At 52.0% G+C, this 23,379-nt stretch overlaps 2 protein-coding genes across 4 annotated transcripts in view; both read right to left on the bottom strand.

The window, feature by feature from the left end:
- The window catches only part of SGIP1 (SH3GL interacting endocytic adaptor 1), a 48,391-nt gene extending 40,247 nt beyond the window's left edge, over positions 1-8,144 (bottom strand). Inside the window, exon 1 of the mRNA XM_054294553.1 lies at positions 7,913-8,144. Coding sequence (XP_054150528.1) covers positions 7,913-7,922 — 10 coding nt within the window. The 5' untranslated portion in view covers positions 7,923-8,144. The remainder of the gene's footprint in view (positions 1-7,912) is intronic.
- An 8,165-nt stretch (positions 8,145-16,309) lies between these two features.
- PDE4B (phosphodiesterase 4B) overlaps positions 16,310-23,379 on the bottom strand; it is a 135,051-nt gene continuing 127,981 nt past the window's right edge. For all 3 annotated transcript variants that reach the window (XM_054294557.1, XM_054294558.1, XM_054294559.1), the window contains 4 exons: positions 23,035-23,189; positions 22,818-22,940; positions 21,219-21,401; positions 16,310-18,324 (listed from right to left, as the gene is read on the bottom strand). In XM_054294557.1, the coding sequence (XP_054150532.1) occupies positions 17,959-18,324; positions 21,219-21,401; positions 22,818-22,940; positions 23,035-23,189 (827 nt within the window). In that variant the 3' untranslated portion in view covers positions 16,310-17,958. The remainder of the gene's footprint in view (positions 18,325-21,218; positions 21,402-22,817; positions 22,941-23,034; positions 23,190-23,379) is intronic.

The following is a 23,379-nucleotide window of genomic DNA, read 5'->3' as shown; positions in this document are numbered from 1 at the left end:
CCCTGCCTTAAAATCGAATTTACTATGTGACTTTTGCTTTGTCCAGCACACTCAAACCTGCAAATTGCTCCCAAATTCCTTGGGAGAGCCCAGAAATGTGGGAATCCAAGGAGAGAACAACCCTGCCTGTGCCCAGCACAGCAAAACAAACTCCTGAAATCCTCAGGTATTCCCAGAGGGAAAAGCCACGCAGTAAATTCAATTCTAAGGCAGGGTAATGCTACATAAAAATAAAAATATTATAAAAGAAAAACATAAAATCGTGGTTTAGGCCTGCCACTTCAGCTAAGTGCAGTTAGTTAATTCCCATAAGGAAGAATCTCAGGAATGAGTTTACATAACAGCCTATTCTTGCCAAGAAAAATAAGCTACACCTGTCATAACAAATAATAATAATAAACAATAACTATAGCCCATAAGAATCCACCAAAATAATGTAAACAACAATTTAAAAAGTCTTGCACAAGCACCTTGTAACCAATAGGACAAGCAGCAAAAAAATTACAGCCAATTCCAGTCAAAAACAAAGTCTTTGAAAACTATATCAGTTTTAGGAATGAATAATTAGCTTTTTCTACATGAAAAACCCTAAGTCCTGTCAGCTTTAAACCCCAGCAGGCCCTAAATCCTCACACGGCTTTGGGGCTCTGCAGGTCACCCCAAAGAGTCCCCACAGCAGAAGCCTGGACACCACAAGCAGATTTTGATATAAAAATGGGCATTTTTGGTCCTTGGCACACCCAAAATCTCCATTTCCTCCCCCCATGCAGCCCAAAGCCAATCCCACTCAGTATTTTTTTCCCAGTCAATATTTCCCAGTTAATACATTTTCCCCCCCCAGTTAATATATTTTTCCCCCACTCAGTAGTTATTATTTGTTTCCCAGTTATTTCCCACTCAATATTTGTTTCACAGTTATTATTTCCCAGTTAATAATTTTCTCCCAGTTAATATCTCTCACTCAATAGTCACATCACAGTTAATATTTGTTTCCCAGTTAATATTTCCCACTCAATATTCTCTTTCCCAGTCAGTATTTCCCACTCATTATTTGTTTCCTACTCAATATTTTCTTTCTCAGTTGATATTTCCTACTCAATATTTGTTTCCCAGCCAATATTTCCCAGTTAATATATTTTTCTCCCGTCAGTAGTCATTATTTGTTTCCCAGTTATTATTTCCCACTCCATATTTGTTTCCCAGTCAACATTTCCCACTTAATATTCTCTTTCCCAGTTAATATTTCCCACTCATTATTTGTTTCCTACTCAATATTTTCTTTCCCAGTTAATATTTCCCACTCAATATTCTCTTTCCCAGTCAATATTTGTTTCCCAGTTATTATTTTTCCCCAGCTATTATTTCCAAGAATTCTGTGCTCCCAAAATAATATTATTTATTATATACTATTATATATGATATCTTACACATTGCATATTATAGTATTTTATACTATTTTATAAAATTGTATATTACCTGGTTTGTATTTTATATAATGTATTTGACAGAATTTTATATCATTTTATATTACATGTTATAGCAATTATATTAATTATCGTGTATTAATTAATTTGGGGCAGTTTAAGTGTCCAAGGCCAGGCTGGGAATGACCTGGGATATTGGGAATTGTCCCTGACCTGGCTGGAATGGGATGAGCTTGAAGGGGTTTCCAACCCAAACCATTCTGGGATTTCATTATTATTGTTAATTAATTATTAATACCAACTCTAATAACAAGGCACACCTTTGATGGTTTCCATAAATCTAACATTATTTCATGTATTTATTTAATTTATTTGTGGGGCTGCCTGAAGTCCTTGGTGCGCCTGGAGCAGGGGCAGGCTGGGAAATCTCATCCTTCCTGCTCCAATCATCCCAAAATTCCTGAAACTTGCCACAAATTAATCCCAGCTCGAGCTTTTCAATTCCTGACCAGGTGTAGGTGGAGAATTTTAAGATTTTTTTTCCTCAATATGCTATCTAAAAAATAAACTAAACACAAATGACACCAAAGGAAAAAAATCAGAATTCAAACACAAATTTAAAAGCGCCAATCCCAGAAATGTTTTCCAAGGCTGGGGTGGGTAAGTAATAATTTCCCAGATAATTCAGGATTTAAAATCTGCTTTTAAACAAACTTCCCATTGCCAGCAGCAATCCTGAGTAAACTGGGATGTGCTGGGGAATTTCCCTTCCCAATCCCACACCAAAATTCCCTGAGCAGGGGAGGAGCAGGGCAGGAATTCCCACAGGACAGCCCCAAAACCTCCGGCTCCAAGTGGTAAAATGGGAAAAAAATAAAAAATTTAAAAGGAAAACACTAAAATTGAAGAATTAACATGGGGAAAAAAATATAAAATTAAAAGGGGGAAAAATTAAAATTAAAATGGGGAAAAAATCAATTAAAAGGAGGGGAACAACAATAAAATTAAAAGGGGGGAAAGTAAAATTAAAAAGAGAGAAACAATAAAATTAAAATGGGGGGAAAAAATTAAAATGGGGAAAAATAAAATTAAAAGGGGGAAAAATAAAATTAAAAGGAGGGAAAAATAAAATTAAAAGGAGGGAAAAATAAAATTAAAAGGAGGGAAAATTGAAAGGGGAAAAATTAAAATTAATAGGAGGGAAAAAATAAAATTAAAAGGGGGAAAACAAAATTAAAATGGGGCAAAAAATAAAATTAAAACGGGGCAAAAATAAAATTAAACCCCAACACCTGAAACTAATTTAAAAATCCAAACTAGATGAATTTTTGAGGGTTTCAGCAGCAGAGCCCAGCAGCTGGAAGCACTTGCAGCCCCTTTCATTCCCTCAGAGAGCCTTGGGAAGGGCCCAGGAAGAGCGGCTGCAGCTCTGGGATTCTGGGCCCGGACAAAGGCCGAGCTCTCAATGGCTGGCACAGCAAACAGGGCCACGCTTGTGCTCCTGGCAAAGGCTCCGGCCCCAAAAATCCACCTGCACAACCTCCAGGCCTTGGGGCTTTTGGGGTTTGTGCTCCTAAACATAAGGGAGAAAAAAGGAGAAAAAGAGAAAATTCACATGGATGGGGTGGTATTAAAGAAATGAGTTAAAAAATCAGCTGGCAGGGAAAATGGGAAAATTATATGAAAAAAGGAATATATATATAAATGGAAAATTTCATATATATATATATACACATAGGGGAAAATTTCATATATATATACATAGGGGAAAATTTCATATATATATATATATATACACATAGGGGAAATTTCATATATATATAGGGAAAAATTTTTATATGTATAGGGGAAAAATTCATATATATATGGGATGAATTTATATATATGGGAAATTTTTATATATATATATGGGAAATTTTTAATATATATATATGGGAATTTTTTTATACATATATATGGGAATTTTTTAATATATATATATGCATGGGAGATTTTATATATATGTATGTATGGGAATTTTTTTAATATATATATGTAAGGGAAATTTTTATATATATATGGGAAAAATGTTATATATATACAGGAAAATTATATATATGTGGGAAATTTATATATATATATATATGGGAAATTTTTATATATATATATATATGGGAAATTTTTATATATATATATGGGAAAAGAATTTATAGGTATATATGGGAAAGAGGCAGAATTGCCAGTCCCTCCTGTGCCGAGGCAGATGGATCCTTCCTGACAGCTCTGGAGCCTCCCAACACTTCCAGGTCACTGCTCTGGGGAGGAGCTCTGCATTCCCCTCCTCCCCGGTTTTTCTTTCTTATTCCTCCTCTCCAATCCCAGAACTGCCACAAATTCTGCAAAAATCCCATTTTCCTTCATGGTCTCCTCTCCAATCCCAATATTGGATTGGGATTCCTGCCACAAACTCTGGGTTAATCCCATTTTCCTTCACGTTGCTCCTCTCCCAAAACTGGGTCAGGATCCCAGCCACAAACTCTGGGTAAATCCCATTGTCCTTCACATTCCTCCTCTCCAGTCCCAAAACTGGGCTGGGATTCCAGCCACAAACTCTGGGTAAATCCCATTTTTCATCCCCAACAGCACGGGGGGCTCAACATCAACATTGGGGCAGAATTTGCCCCAAATCCACGTTTCTAAGGGGTAAAACCCCGCCCTGGGGAGGTCCAAGGTGAGCAGCCCTGACCTCACCTGGAATTTTCTCTCCTGCAATCCCTGGAACAGGGATGAGGCTGGTGAATCACACAGGAAATTCCTGCTTTGCCAGGAAATCCCAAATTCCTGCGTTTGGGCACCAGCTCCAGATGCCCAAGGGCATATTTTAAACTGGGCTCACCCCAAGGAGGAGTTTTCCTTTTTTTTTTTTTTAGGTTTTGCCTTATTATTTTGGGTTTTGCCACTTTTTCCCCCCAGGTTTTCCCATATTATTTTTCTTTTGGGTTTTGCCACGTTTCTTTTCCCAGTTTTTGCTTCCTTTTTTTGTTGTGTTGTTTTGGGGTGGTTTTGTTTGTTTTTGAACCCAAACCCAAGAGCTCCAGAGGTTTTTCCCTGCCTCTCTTCCAAGCTTTTCATTTCCAAGGCCTCATTCCCACAAAATTCCTCCTTGCCAGCTCAAACCCACCTGGATCAACCCCCCAAAAAATCCCAAAACCCTCCATGGACATCTCTGGCCTTGAGCATGGTGGATTTCTGATCAAACTCCAGAAAATCCCAACACTCCTGACTCGGTGCTCTGGGCATTTTCTGGGATGGTTTTCCATCCATGCCTGAATTCATGATATTTCCACCAAACCTGCTGGTGGCTTTCTGAAATCCAAGCCCCAAATTTTGCCTCCTTAAATCCAAAACTCCCCAGTTCTCCCAGATAATTTCCTTGCTGAGCCCTGCAGACAACCCTGAGCACATTCAAACAAAATTTACCTAAACCAGACCACGTGAAAATAAAATAAAGACAAATTTCAACCAACAAAAAGGATTTTTGGGATGTGCCATTGATGACTCTGGGCCCAGCAATCCAAAAATGGAGACCACCAGGGCTAAAAGATGATTCCAGAAGGATTTTCCCAGTTTGGATGTGACCAGAGGATCCCAGACTGGTTTGGGTCGGGAGGGACCTTAAATCCCATCTCACTGACAGAACATTCCCATGGAAATTCCCCGATGACCAAACTCCCCAGATTCTAAGGGATTCCCACTCTGGGGTCCGGAGGAGCGCAGGGAGCAGCCAGGGAAAGCAGGGATGAGCTTCTCCAAAGGAACCGCATCTGCTCCCATCTCCCCAACATCCAAGCTCCTCCCTGAGCAGCCATTCCCAAATTCCCAAAGCCTCCCAAGGCCCTGGAGATGCAGCAGAGCATCCCCAAGGAGTCAAACCTGTTCTGTACCCAGATGTTCACCTCTGCACGGGGAGCTTCTGAGTGTTCCTCAATCCCAGGGAACATCCAAAATCTGCTCCTTGCACAATCCCAGGGAACATCCAAAATCTGCTCCTTGCACAATCCCAGAGAACATTCCAAACCCTGCTCATTCCACAATCCCAGGGAACATCCAAACCCTGCTCATTCCACAATCCCAGGGAACATCCAAACCCTGCTCATTCCTCATGTGGTGGGATCTCCGGGGGGTTTTATCCCCATCCCAACCCTGCTGAGTGAAGCCAAGCACAGCAAATCCATGGAATGTTCCTGTCCCTCCATGGAGGTGGAGGAATTTCCATTCCTGGAGACACCTCTGACACCTTCAGTGTCCTCCAGCAAGGATTGGGGTCTGGGAAAAACCTCTTTTGTTTGTTTTGGGTATCATTGGGATTTTTAGACACTCACAAAAAAGAAACATTTTTGTCCCATCTCCCAGAAGAACGACAAAATATTCCATGTATTGAGCACAATGCCCATAGCCAGCACAAACTGCTCATCCTGCACCATTCCCAACCAGGGGAATTCTCTTTTTCCAAAGGAAAAGGATCCAAGGGAATCCATGAGCCAGGTCCATCCTGCTGGCCATGGGTGGCCTCAGCTCCTGTGCCCACCCTCCATTCAGTGTCCACCACTCCATCCAGCAGGAAAAATGATTTAAATCATTAATTACAATGGTAATTAAACCCCTTTAAGGTGCTCGCTGTGAGGAACTCTTGGTGTTTTGCACAGATTTAAAAGTTTCAGCTCCAGTTAAGCCAAGCTTGTTAAAACAATTAATTTATTGTATTAATATTAAATAAACCACTCCTGCAAGGGACCAGGGGGATCTTGGGTTGGAGTTCCACTCTCCCACAAACCCAACCAATTTCCAACTATTTCAAAACCCAAAAATCCCCAGGAATTATTTCTAATTTTCCAACTTCTGTTCCAGGTTTGCATCAACCACTTGGGGAAGGTTTCAAGGTGTTTAATGATTCACTTTTTATGATTGGTGTTTAATTTTCCCCCTTGCATGACTGGGTCATGGAAGGTGATTCCAGCTCTGCCAGAGCCCAACATCCCAGCCCTGGATCCATCCCCACTGTGGGGCTGGGCAGTGACCAAAGCTCCTGCCAGGCCAAAACCCTCAAGGGATAAAACCAAACCCCAAAAAATCCCAAAACCAAAAACCCCAGATCCCAAAAGAGCCTCAAAACCCCAATTTACTTCCCCCAAGCAGCCTCAAAATAGAATAAATAACCCAGACCAAGGCCTACAACAAGACAGCTCCAGTTTATCCACATTCATTCATCCATAAATGTTGGGATTTTGGGAGCAGACAGGTTTTTAATGGCATTTTCCCTGCCATGACCTGCTCCTGTCGTGGGATGGGTTTGATGTCATGGGCTAAAATTAAAACCTCTTTTGCTTGTGACTCTCATCAGCACCAGGGAGAGCAGGGAAGGCTTTTCCTGGGATCTAAAGGACACCAAAACTCATTTCCCTCACTCCAAACCCAGGAGGGGCTGCTCCATGTGCCCACACGGCCGTGACAATTCCCCAATTGCCCAGGCCAGGGGAGCATCCTAAACCCACAGAAATCCCGTGGATCCCGAGGCCTCTCCAGGGGAATTTGGGCAGGGGGCAGCCTCAGATTTGGGGGACACTCCAGGAATCAATTCCCCAATTTCTGCCTGTCATTCCAGGGAGCTCCCTGGGCTGGAAGAGGCTCCAGCAAACCAGGCCCTGCTGCTGCCACCAACGGGCCAGAAATCCCCTGAAATCCAACAAATTCTGCTCTTGCTGGCCCTGGAGCATCCATTCTGCTAAAACACAATTAAACCCAAGACATCCTCTCCCTGCATCCTGCTCCAGAAGGAATTGAAATGATAAATAATAAAGCAAAGCTTTACATACGGCCGAGACAGACGACAGAGGATGAAATTCCTGTCATGCCCAGAGGCTTTTCCCACACACGATCAGACACAGCTCCCTGAAGCATCCTGAGCCTGCAGCCCATATTTCCTCCTCATGCCCTTTTTTATGCCGAAATCCCCAATCCAGCCTCTCCTCCTTCCCCCGACCCGCATCTCCACGGCTCGGCAAGGAAAACCCATCGGGAGCTGCCATTCCCTGGTTTCCCACAGAAACGATGCTCGTCCACCCAGGGAAAACACCGAATATCCCATCCCCGAGCAGCACAGCGGGATAAAATCGGGGTTTGGGGACGGGAATCCAGCCGGCTCTGCCTGGAGGAAGCGGCCGAAAGCCGGGAGGGAATTCGCGCAGCCCGAGCTGCCTACACAGGGCTGGGGATGGAATTGCAAATAACCTGACGGGCTCGATATTATATCACCGCCCGGCTGAGCCCGAGCGGCCGGGATTAGGGGGAGGGGAGGCTCTGATCGCGTTATTATTGCCATTATTGCCGTTATCGGCGTTATCATTCCGTTCGGGAAAGGCTGGAGCCCCCCGGGCACGGCTCGGTGCCTCCCCCCCCCTCGCCGGAGAACGCGCCCGGCTCATCCCATCACATCCCATCGCATCACCTACCTTCCATCATGGTGGCAGAATTGCATTCCTCAGTTTCCGAGGAGCCTGGAAAAACGCAGGAGAGTGCGGGTCCCGCTCAGCAACGCCCGGCCCGGCGCGGGGAGCGCGAGGAGGAGGAGGAGGAGGATGAGGAGGAAGGAGCGCCGGGGCTAGGGGCAGGCCATGGATGCTGCTGCGCCTGTATCACCTCCGGGCTGAGCGCGGAGATGCTCGCAGCGAGGGAGGGAGGACGAGGCGGGCTCGCCGCCTCCCGCCCCGCACTGCTCACATGCGCGCTCGCTCCCGACACACCCCCGGCAGCGCTCCAACCTATTTCCCAGATTTTTCTCCTTTTTCGCCCCCCTTTTCCACCCTCCCCAGCGCCTTTTCCCCAAAAGCAGAGCCCCTGCCCGCACCTCGTGACGCACTTCCCCTCCCTAATCCTATTGCGGGTTAATTCCTGTCAGATTAGAGGCGCGATGGGAGAAGGGAGAAGGCAGAAGGGATGGATCCCGGCCGGAGGAGCGGCGGGGCCGACCCCGGGGACAAATCCATCGCTGGCATCACGGGGCAGCGCTCAGCCCGGCAGGAGGAGGGATGCGGGAGAAATTCCTCCCGACCGCTTCCAGCAGCGCCCGGGGATTCATCCCGCATGAGGGGAGAGCGGAGGGGGGAACAAAAGAGGCCGGGGAGGCGCCGCGATGCCATCCTACCCTGTGTCCCCCGCGATGCCACCCCTGCCCTGTGTCCCCTATAGTGCCACCCTGTCCTGCATCCCCCACAGTGCCACCCTGCCCTGTGCTCCCCGCGATGTCACCCTGCCCCGTGTCCCCTCCATAGTGCCACCCTGCCCCGTGTCCCCCCGCGATGCCACCCCCGGCCCCAGCTCCCCTCGGCTCCCTCACCCCTTCCCAACCCGTCACGGGGGTCGGGGGGCACTCAGCCTGAATCATTGGGATCCCGCCGGGTTTATCCAAGAAAATGCGGGATTTAGAACCGTCCCTGGCAAACCCGGCCGTGCCCAGCTCCCACAGTCCGGTTATTTTATTTTTCCTGGCAGGAAAGGGCCTCGAACCCCCCCCGGGACCCTCATCCCAAAGAGAATCGGGGCTGGACGGGACAGCGGGGACAGCCCGGGCTGGGTCCGCGCCGCTTCCCAGCGCCCGGGGAAAAAACCCAAAAAAACACAAAAAAACCCCCCAAAACACAAAAAACCAAACCAAACCAAAACAAAAAAACCACAAAAACCACCAAAAAAGCCAAAGGGATGGGCACCATTGTGGCCCCTTTGCCCACCGAGGAGCCGCCGCTGTCCCTCTGTCCCCGCAGCAGCAGCAGCGGCGCTCTGGGGACAGCCAGTCCCAGTGTGGATTTTCAACGTGACCGCGGAGCGAGCGGGGATGGAAACTCCCCCTGTGCCGCCCGCCCCGCATCAGCATCCTCAGGATCACCCCCGGCAGCCCCGCGGGCTCGGCAGGGCTTCTCCCCACTCAGGAGCAGTGCCCACATCGTTTTTCCCATTGAAAAAGGAAAAAGCTATTTTTCATTAATGAAAATCAAATTTTGCCCTATTAAAATAGTAAAAAATTAAAAATAAATAAATAAAAATATTTTCCTCTCCCATTTAAAAAACCAATCCCAAAGCCAAGCACCTGCCAGGGTCCGGGTAAATCAGTGAGGGAACAGGAGCTCAGCAGGGTCTGCGTATCCAGCCCAGCCCAGCTGGTGGGAAATGCCCCAGCAGCAGCCGCGGGGACGGGATTATTGAGCAGATGGTTCCTGTAATCCCTGCACGGAGCTGCTGTGACCTGCCCGCCCCACTGCCAGCCCAGGGACAGCAGCCCAGTGCCCTCGGGAATTGTGGTGTAATCCCAGGAATGCTGTCCCACTGTCCCCTGGCATGCCCCGCTGTCCCAGCCCTCAAACAGCCCAGCAGCCAGGCTGGCACACGGGGCAGGGCATCCCAGGGATGGACAGGCACTTTCCGTGCCCAAATTCCTCCTGGACACACCCAAATAACACCAATCCCCCCAAAATCCACGGAGCACAGCCCCGGAATCCCCATCCCTGGCGGTGCCCAGGGCCTGGAGCAATCCTAGGGAAGGTGTCCCTGCCATGCCAGGGCTGGGATGGACTTTAGGGCCCTTCCAATCCTAAATCAGGGCATTCTGTGGTGCCACAGCCAGGACAGAGCCAGTGCCCCTTCCCACAGCTCCAGAGGGCTGAAATTCCTGAATCCAACAAGGAGAGCCAGGATTTCCCTGCAAATCCCTCCCAGGCCAGGCTGTGGATACAAAAATCCTTTTTACCAAGTTTCCCCATTTCAGGCCTGGCTTTGGGCAGCCTCCCCATCACCCTGGGAATCCCTGGGCTGCTCCAGCTTTCCCTGGATCCATGGGGGAGCTCAGCCTTGTGAGACCCCTCCTGCCACGGGGCCTGACCAAAACTGGGCCCAAAATTCACCCACAGAGCTGCTCCTGGAACGGGCTCTTCCCAAAAATCAGGCGGCACAGGAGAGCCTGGAGCACTCCCTGTCCCCGGGGGTGCAGCTGCCCCCAAACCCCTCTGTCCGAGGCAAATCTGATATTCCCAAAGGTTGGAATTCGCCTTCCCAACGCCGCCCAGCCCCGCTGAGCTGCCCCAAGGACAATCCCCATGAAAAGCCCTGGAAATCTCCAGCAGCTCCCGGAGGAGAGGCTGAGGAGCTGCCGGCAACAGATGAAGCCAAGGGCCTGAGGATTAAAAAAAAAAAAACAAACCACCAAAAAAAAAAAAAAAAAAAAAAAAAAAAAAACCAAAAAACCCAAATAAGAAGAGCGGCAGCAAATGAGTCACGGCGAGCAGGGAGAGCAGGGAGAGCACTGAGCACGGAGCACTGAGCACGGAGCATTGCTCATCGCTCATCGGGCAGAGTCAGCCGCGCCTCCATGTGACAGCAGCGCCCCGGGAGCCGCCCGGGCCCGGATTTGCTGCTAAATAAAACCCGGCATTAGCGGCAGCCAGGGATGCCGGCATCGCCCCTCAGCATGGGCCGGGACTGAACCGGATGGGAGCGGGATTGAACCGGGTGGGAGCGGGATTGAACCGGGATTGAGCCCGGAGCTGTGGGATGGAGCTCCCGGCGGGTTCAGCCTTTTCCCTCTTTCCCTGTAAAACCGGGGTGCAGGGGACACGGGCAGGGGCACCTCCCACTGTCCCAGTGTCCAGCCTGGCCCTGGGCACTGCAGGGACCCAGGGGCAGCCCCAGCTGCTCTGGGCACCTGTGCCAGGGTGTCACCATTGCCACAGCCAAAATTCCTGCCCAATCTCCCATCTAAATCTACCAATCTTCAGCTTAAATCCATTCCCTGTGTCCTGTCCCTCCATCTTTTTCCCCAGTCCCTCCCCAGCTCTCCCAGAGCCCCTTTGGGCTCTGAGCTCTCCCTGGAGCCAATTTCCAGGATTTTTTCCTCAAAGGGTCTCCCTATCATGGAAGGAGGCTGTGAGAGGGGAGAACCCCCAGGAGCAGCTGAACCCAACCCTCCATGAGCTCAGGAGGGCACAGAGGGGATCAATCCATGCCCCAGCTCCTGAAAACCCAGCGGCACCACCGAGACCCCCAGGAGCCACCCCCTGATGCTGAACCCCGTGGGGCTGCACCCCAAACGCTCCTGGGGCAGCCCCAGCTCGTGCTGTGGGCAACCAAAGCATTGCACGGGCATCCAGAGCATCCTGGCAGGAGCAGGGCAAGGGAATCCATGGGAACAACTCCTGCCAGGGCTGGAGAATCCATGGGAGCAGCCCCAGCTCATGCCAGGGCTGCTGCTGCTCCCAGCTCAGCCCTTTCCTTCCATGAACCCTCGGTTTTCCCAGGCCCAGAGAGCCACGGAGCCATTCCCATGCTGGGAGCTGCTCCCAGGAGGACTCAGGGATGTGGGAATGAGCCCCCACCCCAGGGACAGCAGGGAGAGGAGGAGAGCTGGATGGGGCTGGAGAACAACGCTGGGAAAAGGAAATTCCTGATGGATGCACTCACTGGATTCCTGCTCCAACCCCCACCACAACCAGGCCCGGGATCCCCCACTCCCCGGCAGCCCCCAAAACCCCAAAGGAACATCCCTGCACACCCCACAAGGGATCCCACCTGGCTCTGCTCCTGCTCTTCCTCCCTAGCTCCAGGCTCTCCCCACCCTCAGCGCTGATAACCGGGGCTGATCGGGGCAATCAGCACCGCCCCCAGGGGCACCAGCTGCGGCTGCTCCACAAGGCTGATCATTGATTCATCCTCGTTTTGGGGGCAAAAAAGGCATTCAGGAGCACTGGCAAAGCCTCATGCAGGCCTGGGGCTGCAGCCAGCACCCCCGTGCCACACCAGGTACCTCACCCGAAATGTTACTGAGCACATTTGGGGTTTGATCCCTGATCAGCCTGGGATGTGCTTTAGGATGGGGATGGATCCGTCCCCCCACGCCCCGGGATCAGGGCTGCAGGAGCTCATCCATCAGTAAAATTTCACAGCTGTGTATAAACCCCAGAGAAACCAATTCTGCCCTGACATAATCCAGAGCTTCAGAAATGCCAGTGGAGTCTTTCATTAAATTAAAATTTTAGGTGTCTTTGGGTATTGCCCTGGTCACCTTAGGGCCTGTCTGCTTTGGCCACGGCTAATAAAAAACGTTGAATTCTTAAAATTAACTTATTCACAGAAAAGGAACGGGACGGGGCGGGGGCAGAGGTGGGGGCGGTGCTGGGGAACATCGGGGGCAGCAAAGGCAGAGGCAGCCCTGGGGCGTCTGCATCCAGCTGTGCGGGGATCCAGCTGTGCGGGGATCCAGCTGTGCAGGGACCCAGCTGTGCCAGTTCCAGCTGTGCCAGTTCCAGCTGTGCCAGTTCCAGCTGTGCCGCCCGCGCTGCGCGAGCCCCGCAGGGCCCGTCCCGTCCCCGCCGTGTCCCCGGAGGGGACATTCCCCATTCCCGGGGCTCTGGAGCTGCACTCCCTGCGCAGCGCCCGGGGCTCGGCAGATGGAGCTGTGCAGCTGCGCAGGCCGGGCCGGGCCGGACAGATGTGCAGGGGCAGGATGGGTGGACAGATGTGCAGGGCCCGGATGGGTCGGACAGATGTGCCGGCCCCTCGCGCTCCCCTGGCCCTGCCATCCCCCCGAGCCCATCCTGCACCCGCGGGCCGAGCTCTGCTGTCCCCGTGTCCCCAGCGGTGCCGGACAGAGGGGACAATGGTGGCAGAAATGCCCTCAGCACAGCGGGACATTGGGCACCGGGCTCGGGACAGGGGGACCTTGGCAATGGGAATTCTTGGTTTGGGCTCCTCGTGTCACCCCAAAAGGGACAGTGGGGAGAGTTCAAACACCCAAACCCATCTCAAGCCCCATCAGCAGGGCCACAGCCTGCCTGTCCCCCCTGGCAGCCCCGTGTCCCCGCAGTGTCCCCAGTGCCAGGCTGGCAGTGCCACCTCCCCTCCCTGGGAGCCCCTGGCCCTGTCCCAGCCCCGATGAAATCTGAGCTTTGTGCTCCTGCCCCCGGCTCCTTCCTGTTTGTGACTGCACAAATGTCAGGGGAAATTCCCATTTTCACTTCTCCTTTCTCCCCCGCTGCAGCCCCAGGTGAGCTCCAGGGGCACCCAAATCCCCTCGGCTGGCAGAGAGCTCCCGGCACTCTGCACATCCCCAACCTGGGAATGCTCCATCCCAACAGAGGGACACCAGGGACAGGAAGATATGGAATCACTGGGGCTGGAAAAGCCCTGAGGCCACCACTGCCCTGTCCCCAGGTGCCACATCCCCATGGATTTTAAATCCCTGCGGGGATGGGGACCCAGCGCTGCCCTGGGCAGCTGTTCCCATGCCTGACCACCCTTTCCATGGAGAGATTTTCCCAAATATCCAACCCAAACCTCCCCTGGTGCCACCTGAGAACATTCTGTCCTGTCCCTGGTTCTGGCTCTGTCACACATCACTGGTGAGCCACACTCATCCCCAACTCCCACAGAATGAGGGGACAAAGGACATGGAATTCCAGCTGCCCCCCCAGGAGAGCAGGCTGAGCTGGGGAAAAGCAGCAGGGCTGGGTTATTATTTTATTTCTGTGCATCGCAGTCTCTGTGAGCAGTGGTGACCTCGGGTCAGAAGTTTCCTGGCGGTGGCAGGAGCTCTGTGGGACCCTTGTCCCCCCACCCCGGGAAGGGCTGGATCTGCTCCCACTGCTCATCCCTGGGATTGATGTCCTGGGTGGGTTTAGGGCTGGTGGAAATCCCCCTGAAATCCCAACTCCATGGCCTCAGTGGGAAGCGATGTCCTTGGGGACAGGGCCAGCTGTCACTCAGGGCTGTGGTGACATCTGTGGTTAATGGTGGCAGCAGGGAGGGGACAGATCCGTGAGCATCCCCTGTGCATCCCTGCACATCCCTGTCCCAGGAAGGTGCAGACCCCGAGCTGGGGTCCCGCACCTTCACCCCACACACACCAGGAGCTGCTGGCAGCCCCTGGAGGTGACCTGGGGACCACCAGGGACAGAGGACAGCCCCACCAGCTCCGCTCTGGAGTGAGGAGGAAGCGCCACATCCCTGCTCCAGCTTCCCAAAGGAATCCGTGCCAGTCCAGCTCTGGGTGTGAGGGTGGTGCAGCACTGGAATCCTCATCCCCTGAGGAGCAGAGGACACTGAGCCAGCCAATGCCCCTGAAAACCGAGGGAAAGCAGAAGGGTCCGGGGGGGTTTTGTGCTGTAGCATTTTCTGGCACTGCTGCTGCTCTCTCCCGGCTTCGTGTTTTCCCCCCTGAAATGCCGATGCTTTTCCAGCCCCATCATCCCTTTCCCATCCCTTTCCCATCCCTTTCTCATCCCTGCACATCCCCAGGAGCTGTGGGCAGGGGACAGCTGCCACAGCCCACAGATGTGGGAAAGATGAGTTGGGATAAAGGGGGGATGGTTCAAATTGAAAGGAGAGAGATTTAGATGGGTTGTTGGGAATTAGGAATTGTTTCCTGTGAGGGTGGGCAGGCCCTGGCACAGGTGCCCAGAGCGGCTCTGGCTGCCCCTGCATCCCTGGCAGTGCCCAAGGCCAGGCTGGACACTGGGGCTGGAGCAGCTGGACAGTGGGAGGTGTCCCTGCCATGGGTGGGATTCAAGGTCCTTCCAACCCAAACCAGTTCTGGGATTCTGTTAATCCACTGGCAAAGGCAAATCACTACTGGCCCTTCAAGAAGTTTCTACCAGGGAATTTTCACCAAGGAGTTTCAGAGGTTCAAACCCTGGGAGAATCCCCCAGGATCATGGGCTGCAGCCCCTTCTGCTGGGACAGCAGGGGTGTGACAGGAGGTGGCCTGGCCCCACGGAGGGTGTGCTGGCAGGGAACGCAGGATGAGATCCACGCTGGTTTTCCATGACTGCGCTCGGAGGCAGCGGATCCAGGGAAAGCAGGGCAGCCCCAGGGGACAGGGCCGGTGTCACCCGCGGCGAGGGCGGCAGCGCGGCCCCGCTCCCCTGCCCTGGCACAGGATGTTTTTTACTGGAAAGTCGCTTGTTTTGGGTCAGGCCGGGACATGAAAGCGGCCGAGGGCCGGGCCAGCGCTTCCTGTCTGCGCTGCCTTCCTGTCGCCTGCGCTGCCACAGAGGAAGGACGAGGCCCCGGGTGCCAGGGACGGTGCCCGCGCCACCGGGAACGCTCCTGTGCCATCCTGAGGAACGGCTCCAGCAGGGACACTGCGAATGCAGGCTCTGGGGCTGGCCATGGGAGGCTCTGGGCACTGGTCAGGGGATTCTGGGTTTGGGATATGGGAATTCTGGGTTTGGGACATGGAAGGTTCTGGGTTTCCGATATTGGACGGTCTGGGTTTAGGGCATGGAAGGTTCTGTGTTTGGGACATTGGAGATTCTGTGTTTGGGACATGGGAATTCTGGGTTTGGGATATGGAAGGGTTCTGGGTTTCAGATATTGGAGGTTCTAGGTTTAGGGCATTGAAGGTTCTGGGTTTCAGATGTGGGAGGTTCTGGGTTTCAGCCATGGGAGGATTCTGCATTTTGGCCACAGAAAGGTTCTGAGTTTTGGCTGTAGGAGTGTTCTGGAATTGAGCCATGGGAGGTTCTGGGTTTCAGCCACTGGAGGGTTTGGGGTTTTGGCTCCAGGAGGGTTCTGGGTCTCAGCTATGAAAGATTCTGGGGTGTGGCCACAGGAGGGTTCTGGGTTTTTGGTCAAAGGAAAATGATTTCAGCTGTGGGAGGTTCTGGATTTCAGCTGTGAAACATCTTGAATTTTGGGTGTGGGAGGTTTTGGATTTTGGCCAAGGAAGGTTCTGGATTTTAGCCCCAGGAGGGTTCTGGGATTGAGCCATTGGAGGGTTCTGTGTGTGGAGGGTCCCATTTTCTGTCCCCCGAGCAGTGGTGACACGGCCCACGCTGTCTTGTTGACAAAAGCCCCCCAGAGCTGCAGGCTGGGTCATGCTTTCATTTATTCACTTCATATAAAAATCTCTTAAGAATGCGTCTGAACACAATATAGAATACTATAACATACATAGTGTGAAACTTTGGGGAACAATAAAATAACCACCTGGAACAATGCAGTGTTCAACAGACAAACAAACCCATTGATCATGCACAACTGTGCTATTGTCATGAACTAATTAGTCACGAGTTGGACCAAAAAGCTTGAAACATATTTTACAAACTGAGATTGACACCGCTCACGATGCCGGACAAGCTTTGTCAGAGGAAGTTTCACAGCACAATTATTACATCAGTTCACATTTTTGTTTTGTCATAGAGATTCACATTGGGTTGTTCAGAAATTGGAACATTGTGACATTGAAAAGCCGGCCCGGGGAGTTCTTTGTTCGGTTCCCCCTCTCTGCGTTCCTGGCAGATTCCCAAATCCGCTGCCCTGGGATGCGGGGTCCCCTCCCCGCGGGCGGCTGCCACCCGAATGCCCTTCCTGGGTTGTGTCTGTCTCTTCAGCTATGTTCAGGTTCTTGGACTTTATGCAATACAAAAGGTTACAAGAAAAAAAGGCAACTCTTATTCCGAGTTTTCTACCCCATTAACATCGCCGCCGACAGGCGATGCTAATTCATATAAATTAATAACTTACAAAACATTACAGTATGTACAGTAGGTAATAAATACACTGTTATAAACAGTAATGGAGGTGGTAGAGCTCGAGGCAGTGCAGGAGGAGGATGGTGGACCTAAACCTAGGGAACGTGGATGAGAGGCCAGAGAAACACAAATATCCGAGCGTGCAAATTCCAGGGAGCTGCCGAGGGGGAAGGCGTGTCGCACACTGCCTTGCCACGCTTACTCAGGGATGGACTGAGCTGTGCCAGGGAAAGAAAACCTGCCCTCTGTCCTGCTCACCACAAACCCAAACCCCGGGGAGGAAGAAAATTCCCGCTGTTGCCAGCGAGGGAACGGCGCCCGACGGCACCGAGTGACTCCCAGCGGGTCACCGGGGGGATTAAGAACACACTGAAGGTGCAGTAATGCAAAGCAGAGGGTTTCCCCTTCTGTTTAGTCTGTCAAAGTGATTAACTGCAATAAAGTGACAGGTATTGCCCACGAAAAAAAGGAAGACTGCTTCTGGTAACAGGAAGAATCCAAAAAGTAGCCGTCAATTCCGAAACACCTTGTGTCGCTTTTGAACTACCAAGCTCCGTGTGTTGGATTAAGAGACTCTTGAAAAGACATGAAAGTGTTTACAAAGAAGGCACACAGGTCTGCAGACAGGTGGACAGGTTGGATATGAGTTATTGATCAGTAGTTTCTATCAGTCTAACTGGTATAAACTCCAAAACTAACAGTATAAAATCTCTCAGTTGTGTGCCAGCGCCGCCTCGGCCCGACCCAAGCCAGCTCCAGGACCACGCGGTGCTCTCGGCTGACGAGGCTCAAACCACAACGCAAATCACCCGTGCATTTCCTGAGCAATCACTCCCTACCCCATCTGTAACCCTGACTCCAATCTCAAGTAGCTGGAGGATCTGCCAGCCCCGTGGCAGAGGCTCAGCCCCGCTGCGGAGGCCGTCGGAGACCGCTCGCAAGCTCCGCAAGTGTTTAAAAGCCACTCCCGCGGGGCCGGGCCATTATGTGTCCACAGGAGATGTGTCTTCTGTCACAATCTCGATGGTGGCCTCCCTCTGGGGCTCCTCCTCCCCGGGCTGGGCCACGCACAGCGTCTCTGTATTGCTGAAGTAGCCGAGGCTCTCGCCGTCCTTCTCGGGCCCGTCGGAATCCTCCTCCTCCAGCGTCAGTTCAAACTGGAACTTCTCCATCAGGCCCTGGCAGTCCTGGCCCCGCTCCTCCAGGGGAGGGGATGGGCTCTGAGGTATCATGCTCTGGTACCAGTTCCTGTTGTCCTCCAGAGTGTCCAGGATGTCCTGGGCGTCGGGCTGCACCAGGTCAGCCCACGTCTCCCACAGAGGATGGACGATGTAGTCGATGAATCCCACCTGGAAAACAAAGGGACACACACACTTAGGGCAAGGGAATAACCTGCAAAAGGTGGACATCTGGAAAGTTGATATTATATTTGTTTTACAAGCAGAACACCAGGAACAAGTCCCCAAACCAGCACAGCCTAACAATGATATTATCACACCTAATTATCTGATACCCAGAGCTGCACCCACACACTGCTGGGTTGGGCTGATGTCTTGTCCAAAATCAAACCTCGGATTAAGTTTCACTAAAAGCAGGAGCCAGCAGGAAATTCAGGGAAGAGCCCTGGGCTGATCCCCCAGTGTGGGCAGCAGAAAAGGAGAGGGGGAATCCTGCTCCACTGCCCTGCTCAGGTGAGGCCCCACCTGCAGAGCTGCCCCAGCCCTGGGGACAACATCAGCAGCACCTGGAGCTGCTGGAGAGAGCCCAGAGGAACCCATGGAGCTGCTGCAGGGCTGGAGCCCCTCTGGAGCCAGGCTGGGACACCTGGGGGGGCTCACCTGGAGAGGAGAAGGATCCAGGGAGAGCTCAGAGCCCCTGGCAGGGCCTGGAGGGGCTCCAGGAGAGCTGAGAGGGACTGGGGACAAGGATGGAGGAATGGCTAGATGGATACTGGGAAGGAATTGTTGCCTGTGACGGTGTGGAAGCCCTGGAATAGAATTCCCAGAGCAGCTGGCTGTCCCTGGATCCCTGGAATGTCCCAGGCCAGGTTTGGAGCAGCCTGGGACAGTGGGAGGTGTCCCTGCCATGGAGCTGGAACTGGATGGGCTCTCAGCACTGAGTCTGCTCCTCTCAGACAGAATTCCCAGGTGACTGGGGACAAGGTGGTGCTTTTATGGCCTTATCACAGGATTCTCACACGACTGACAGCTGGGAATACCCCAGCGCTCCCAAGGGGAGCAGCCTTTATGGGCTGGAGTTCCAACGTTGGGTGCATTTTCCTGCAGGGTGCAGTTTGTGCCTGTCCCAAACAGTTCCACGATCCCACACTTTCAACGTTCCTGTTTTCCTCCTACTCAAGCAGCCCCACGAGAGATTTCCCCGGGAAGAGCGCAGCCAGCGGGGCTGCTCATCCCGGGAATGCCGCCCGGCCCGCGTGGGGTGACGCTGCAGGCTGGAAAGAGTGAGGGACGCTGAGCCCTTCCGCTGAGCTCAGCCCTGCGCGCGGCTCTGACTCAGGGAGGAACCGCGTCCAGGATGGAGCCGGCGACACGGCCAGAAAGGGACTGGAATTCCTCCCTCCTGGCAGAGCCCGTCCCGCCCCACGGCTTTGTGTGGAGCAGGGAAAGGCTCTCCCAGGAGCCGGGCTCCAGGAGCAGATGTTTGCTTTGGAAATGGCTCCCGCTCCCTCAGACACAACAGGATGTCAATAGCACCGCGAGCATCCAATTGGAACGGGCTGGGGAGGCAGCTCCAGCAGAAAGGTGATGAAAAGTTCCTGCTGCACTGGGAAAAAAAGGGTTTGGGATGGTTGGAACACAACGTGTCCCAGGGCTCCACAGCGCCGATGGGTAAAAATCAGCACTCGTTAATCATTGCTTCTTTAAAATGGCTGTTTCTTTAAAATGGTTGTTTCGGGTCACTGCTCCTTTAAAAACATCCCAAATCATAAAATAATTTGCCATGTGGCTCAGCACTGATCCTAAAATATTGAGAGGGCATCTCAAGCTTTGAAATATTTGCAGATTATCTTCTGATCCACTCATTGTTTCCCTCAAGCATGGACACATTGCTTCCCTTTCTCCTTTGCCATTCCACGATGGCCATTTTGTGTAATTCCTGTCTTTTCTGCACAGCAAAAATGGCATTTGGAAACCTCCAGCACGGACACACCACCTCCCTTTCTCCTTTGCCATTTCATGATGGACATTTTGTGCAATTCTTTCTTTCTTTTGCACAGCAAAAATGGCATTTTGAGGCCTCTGGGAAGTGCAGATGTGAAGCAAGGAATGAACTGGAGCTCACATGTGGAGCACATGGGCAAGCCTGGCTGAAGGATTCATTTCTTGTTAGGTTAAGAAACCCGACAGATTTTTCCAACAAAATCACCACGCGGTTGAGTGAATAATTTTGAAAGCACTTGGCCGAGCCCAAGAGGACATTTGGAAATAATTATCATCAATTTTGTTACTTATTCAAGCTGAAAAACCTCAATGATGACTTGCTGGAGTCATTCAAAAACAACAAGCAAGACAGCATTATATAAAGGCTGGAATCTGTTTGGACAAACATAAATTCCTGGTTTCATTCCAGATTATCCAGGCGAAATTTTATGGCCTGTGCTACACAGGTCAGAACAAAATCTGACCTTGAAACCATTTTATGAATCAGAACTAGGGATGAGCCAGTTCATCCCCTCCCACAAAAAAAAGGAGCAAATCCAGCTCCATTTAAGTTTTGCAAGGACATAAATGAATATTTCTGGGATTCACCCTGCACAGGGCAGCTCCAGAAGCCTCCAATTCAACTGGACAGGTGCAGTGCAGAATTGTCCTGGATAACGAGTGACAGGCAGAGTTCTGCAGGGTGCTGAGGGGGATCTCAGGTGGGAGAAGCTCCCAGCCCTGCAGATCAGTGGGGTGAGCAGGGTGTGAGGGCAGGACAGGCTGGTGAGGGTGGGCAGAGCAGAACTGCCCTCCCCAGCCTGGGGAGCAAAAGGACCCAACTCCCTCTGGAAACTGGGACACGAGCAGGGGACGAGGAGATGCCCAGGGGGATGGAGAGGAGCTGGAAGAGCCTCCCCAGGCTGTGAGAGCCCCAGGCAGAGCTGGATGTCAGGGTGGATCAGGAGGCACGCTCTGAACCGCTGGCTCCCCTCCCAGTTGTGCTGCAGGAGCAGCTGAGCTCTGTCTGTGCTGTGAAATGCCACGCTCAGGCAGGGGAGCTGCAGCTCAGGGCCAATTACCTGGGATTTTTCCACGGAGGCCGTGTGCTTGTCACACATGGGGCTGATCTCCATGCCTCTCTCCCTCTCCTTGTCCCCCTGCTGGAAGAACTCCTCCATGATCCTGTCTGTCCACTGCCGGTAGAGCTCCAGGGACTTGGTGGGATTGCTCAGGTCGGCACAATGCACCATGTTCCGGAGAACCTGCAATTACAGCCACAGGAAACTCATAACATCAGCTGCAAAAACAGGAGGGCTTCGGGCTGGATCTGCAGAGCATTGCACCACAAGATTCTCTGATTATGCAACAGACCACAAAAATATCAGAAACATTGCATGGCAACACGTTAAAGAGCTGGAGCTGCTGGAGAGAGCCCAGAGGAGATTCCAGAGCTGCTGCAGGGCTGGAGCCCCTCTGGAGCCAGGCTGGGACACCTGGGGGGGCTCACCTGGAGAGGAGAAGGATCCAGGGAGAGCTCAGAGCCCCTGGCAGGGCCTGGAGGGGCTCCAGGAGAGCTGAGAGGGACTGGGGACAGGGATGGAGGGACGGGACACAGGGAATGGCTCCCAGTGCCAGAGGGCAGGGATGGATGGGAGATTGGGAATTGTTCCCTGGCAGGTTGGGCAGGCCCTGGCACAGATGCCCAGAGCAGCTGTGGCTGCCCCTGGATCCCTGGAATGTCCAAGGCCAGGCTGGACATTGGGGCTTGGAGCACCTGGGACAGTGGGAGGTGTTGGGTGGGATGGAATGAATTTAAAGTGACTCCCAACCCAAACCAGCCTGGAATTCTGTGATTCCCTCTCCATGGATGAGCTGAGCTGCCCCAGCCCCAAAGCCAGACTGGTCTCTGGTGCTCACACAGCCCAGGCCTCACACCTGGAGCAGCTATGGACGTGTCAATGACATCCCACAGGTTTGTGTGGGGATCCAGCTGCTTCCCACCATTCAAAATCCACTTCCACGCTCTGAGAGACAGAGGTGAGATGCTCCCACTTTATGGAATGAGTAATATCCCTTCCACACACGCACAGAACAGGCCTGACTAAGTGGCCACAAGGATTCAGGCAGCACCAGGGTTTGAAATAAAAAATTTACAGAGCTTTCCCAGGAGCCTGCTCTTAAGGAGTTGGTCATCAAAGTGGAGAGCAGAGCAGGATGAATCTTGTCCTGCTCACTGCACAACTCTGTTCCAGCACTTTCTGGTCACTTGGGTAAACCAAGGATTAAATTATTGAGGGAACAGACTGTACAGCAGTAATTCCAGCTCACTGTGAGGTGTGAGAACTTCAGATGTGAAGTTCTAAATGAAATTCTTGCAGTGTTGTAACAGGAGAAGCAAATGGGAGAAAGCAGCAAGGAAATTTAGGAGCCCTCAAACTTGACCTCAGAATGTGCAATGCTTGCAGTTCCAAGTGTTAAAAAATCCCTAATTCTGGGTTAACACCTAAAAAATAACACCTAAAAAATATGGGACCACCTCGTGCTTCTTTTTAGAAGGGAATGATTGCTGAGAATTCAGCTTCTCTGTATGATTGATTACAAAGCCGCAGCAAAACCAGGAGTGTGGCCTCCCCATCCTGACCAAACCACCCCAAGCCCAGGGAATTTGGCTGCCTCACCTGTATTCTGTCTGTGTAGTTGTCCAGAAGGAGAACTCCTGAACTTGTCACTTTCTTTGTTTCCACCATCGTCTTCAGATCAGCCAACAAGCTCATGTGCTTGGACATATCAGTGGCCAACACCTTTCCAGAATGGGGAGAAAAACAGGATTTCAGGAGGGGAAGCCACAAGAAACGACCATTTCTGGTTGAGAAGAGGGGGAGGGAGTGGCCATACCATGTCAATCACCATCTTCCTGAGGGTCTGGCGCTGCTTCTTGGTCAGGTTCTGGAAGATGTCACAGTGCTCCTCCTGGAGCAGTTTGAAGCCCACGGCCAGGTGATGGTTCTCCAGCACGGATTCGTCGTTGTACATCAGGGCCAGCTCGGAATCTGGGGAAGGAACGCCAAGTGTGGGACTCCAGGCTGGGCAATGTGGGGTTCCCAACAGCCTGCAGGGGCTTGTTCTGGGCACTGAAAGGTTTTGGTGGGGGGAAGTTTCTTTTCCCATCCCTGGAAGGGTTCAGGGCCAGGCTGGATGGGGTTTGGAGCAGTCTGGTCCAGGGGAAGGTGTCCCTGCCCA

The sequence above is a fragment of the Melozone crissalis genome, unplaced genomic scaffold, assembly GCF_028551555.1.
Source record: "Melozone crissalis strain CALT ecotype California unplaced genomic scaffold, PUWL_Pcris_2 ptg000254l_1, whole genome shotgun sequence".
Taxonomy (NCBI): domain Eukaryota; kingdom Metazoa; phylum Chordata; class Aves; order Passeriformes; family Passerellidae; genus Melozone; species Melozone crissalis.
This window is presented reverse-complemented; position numbering and strand designations above follow the sequence as displayed.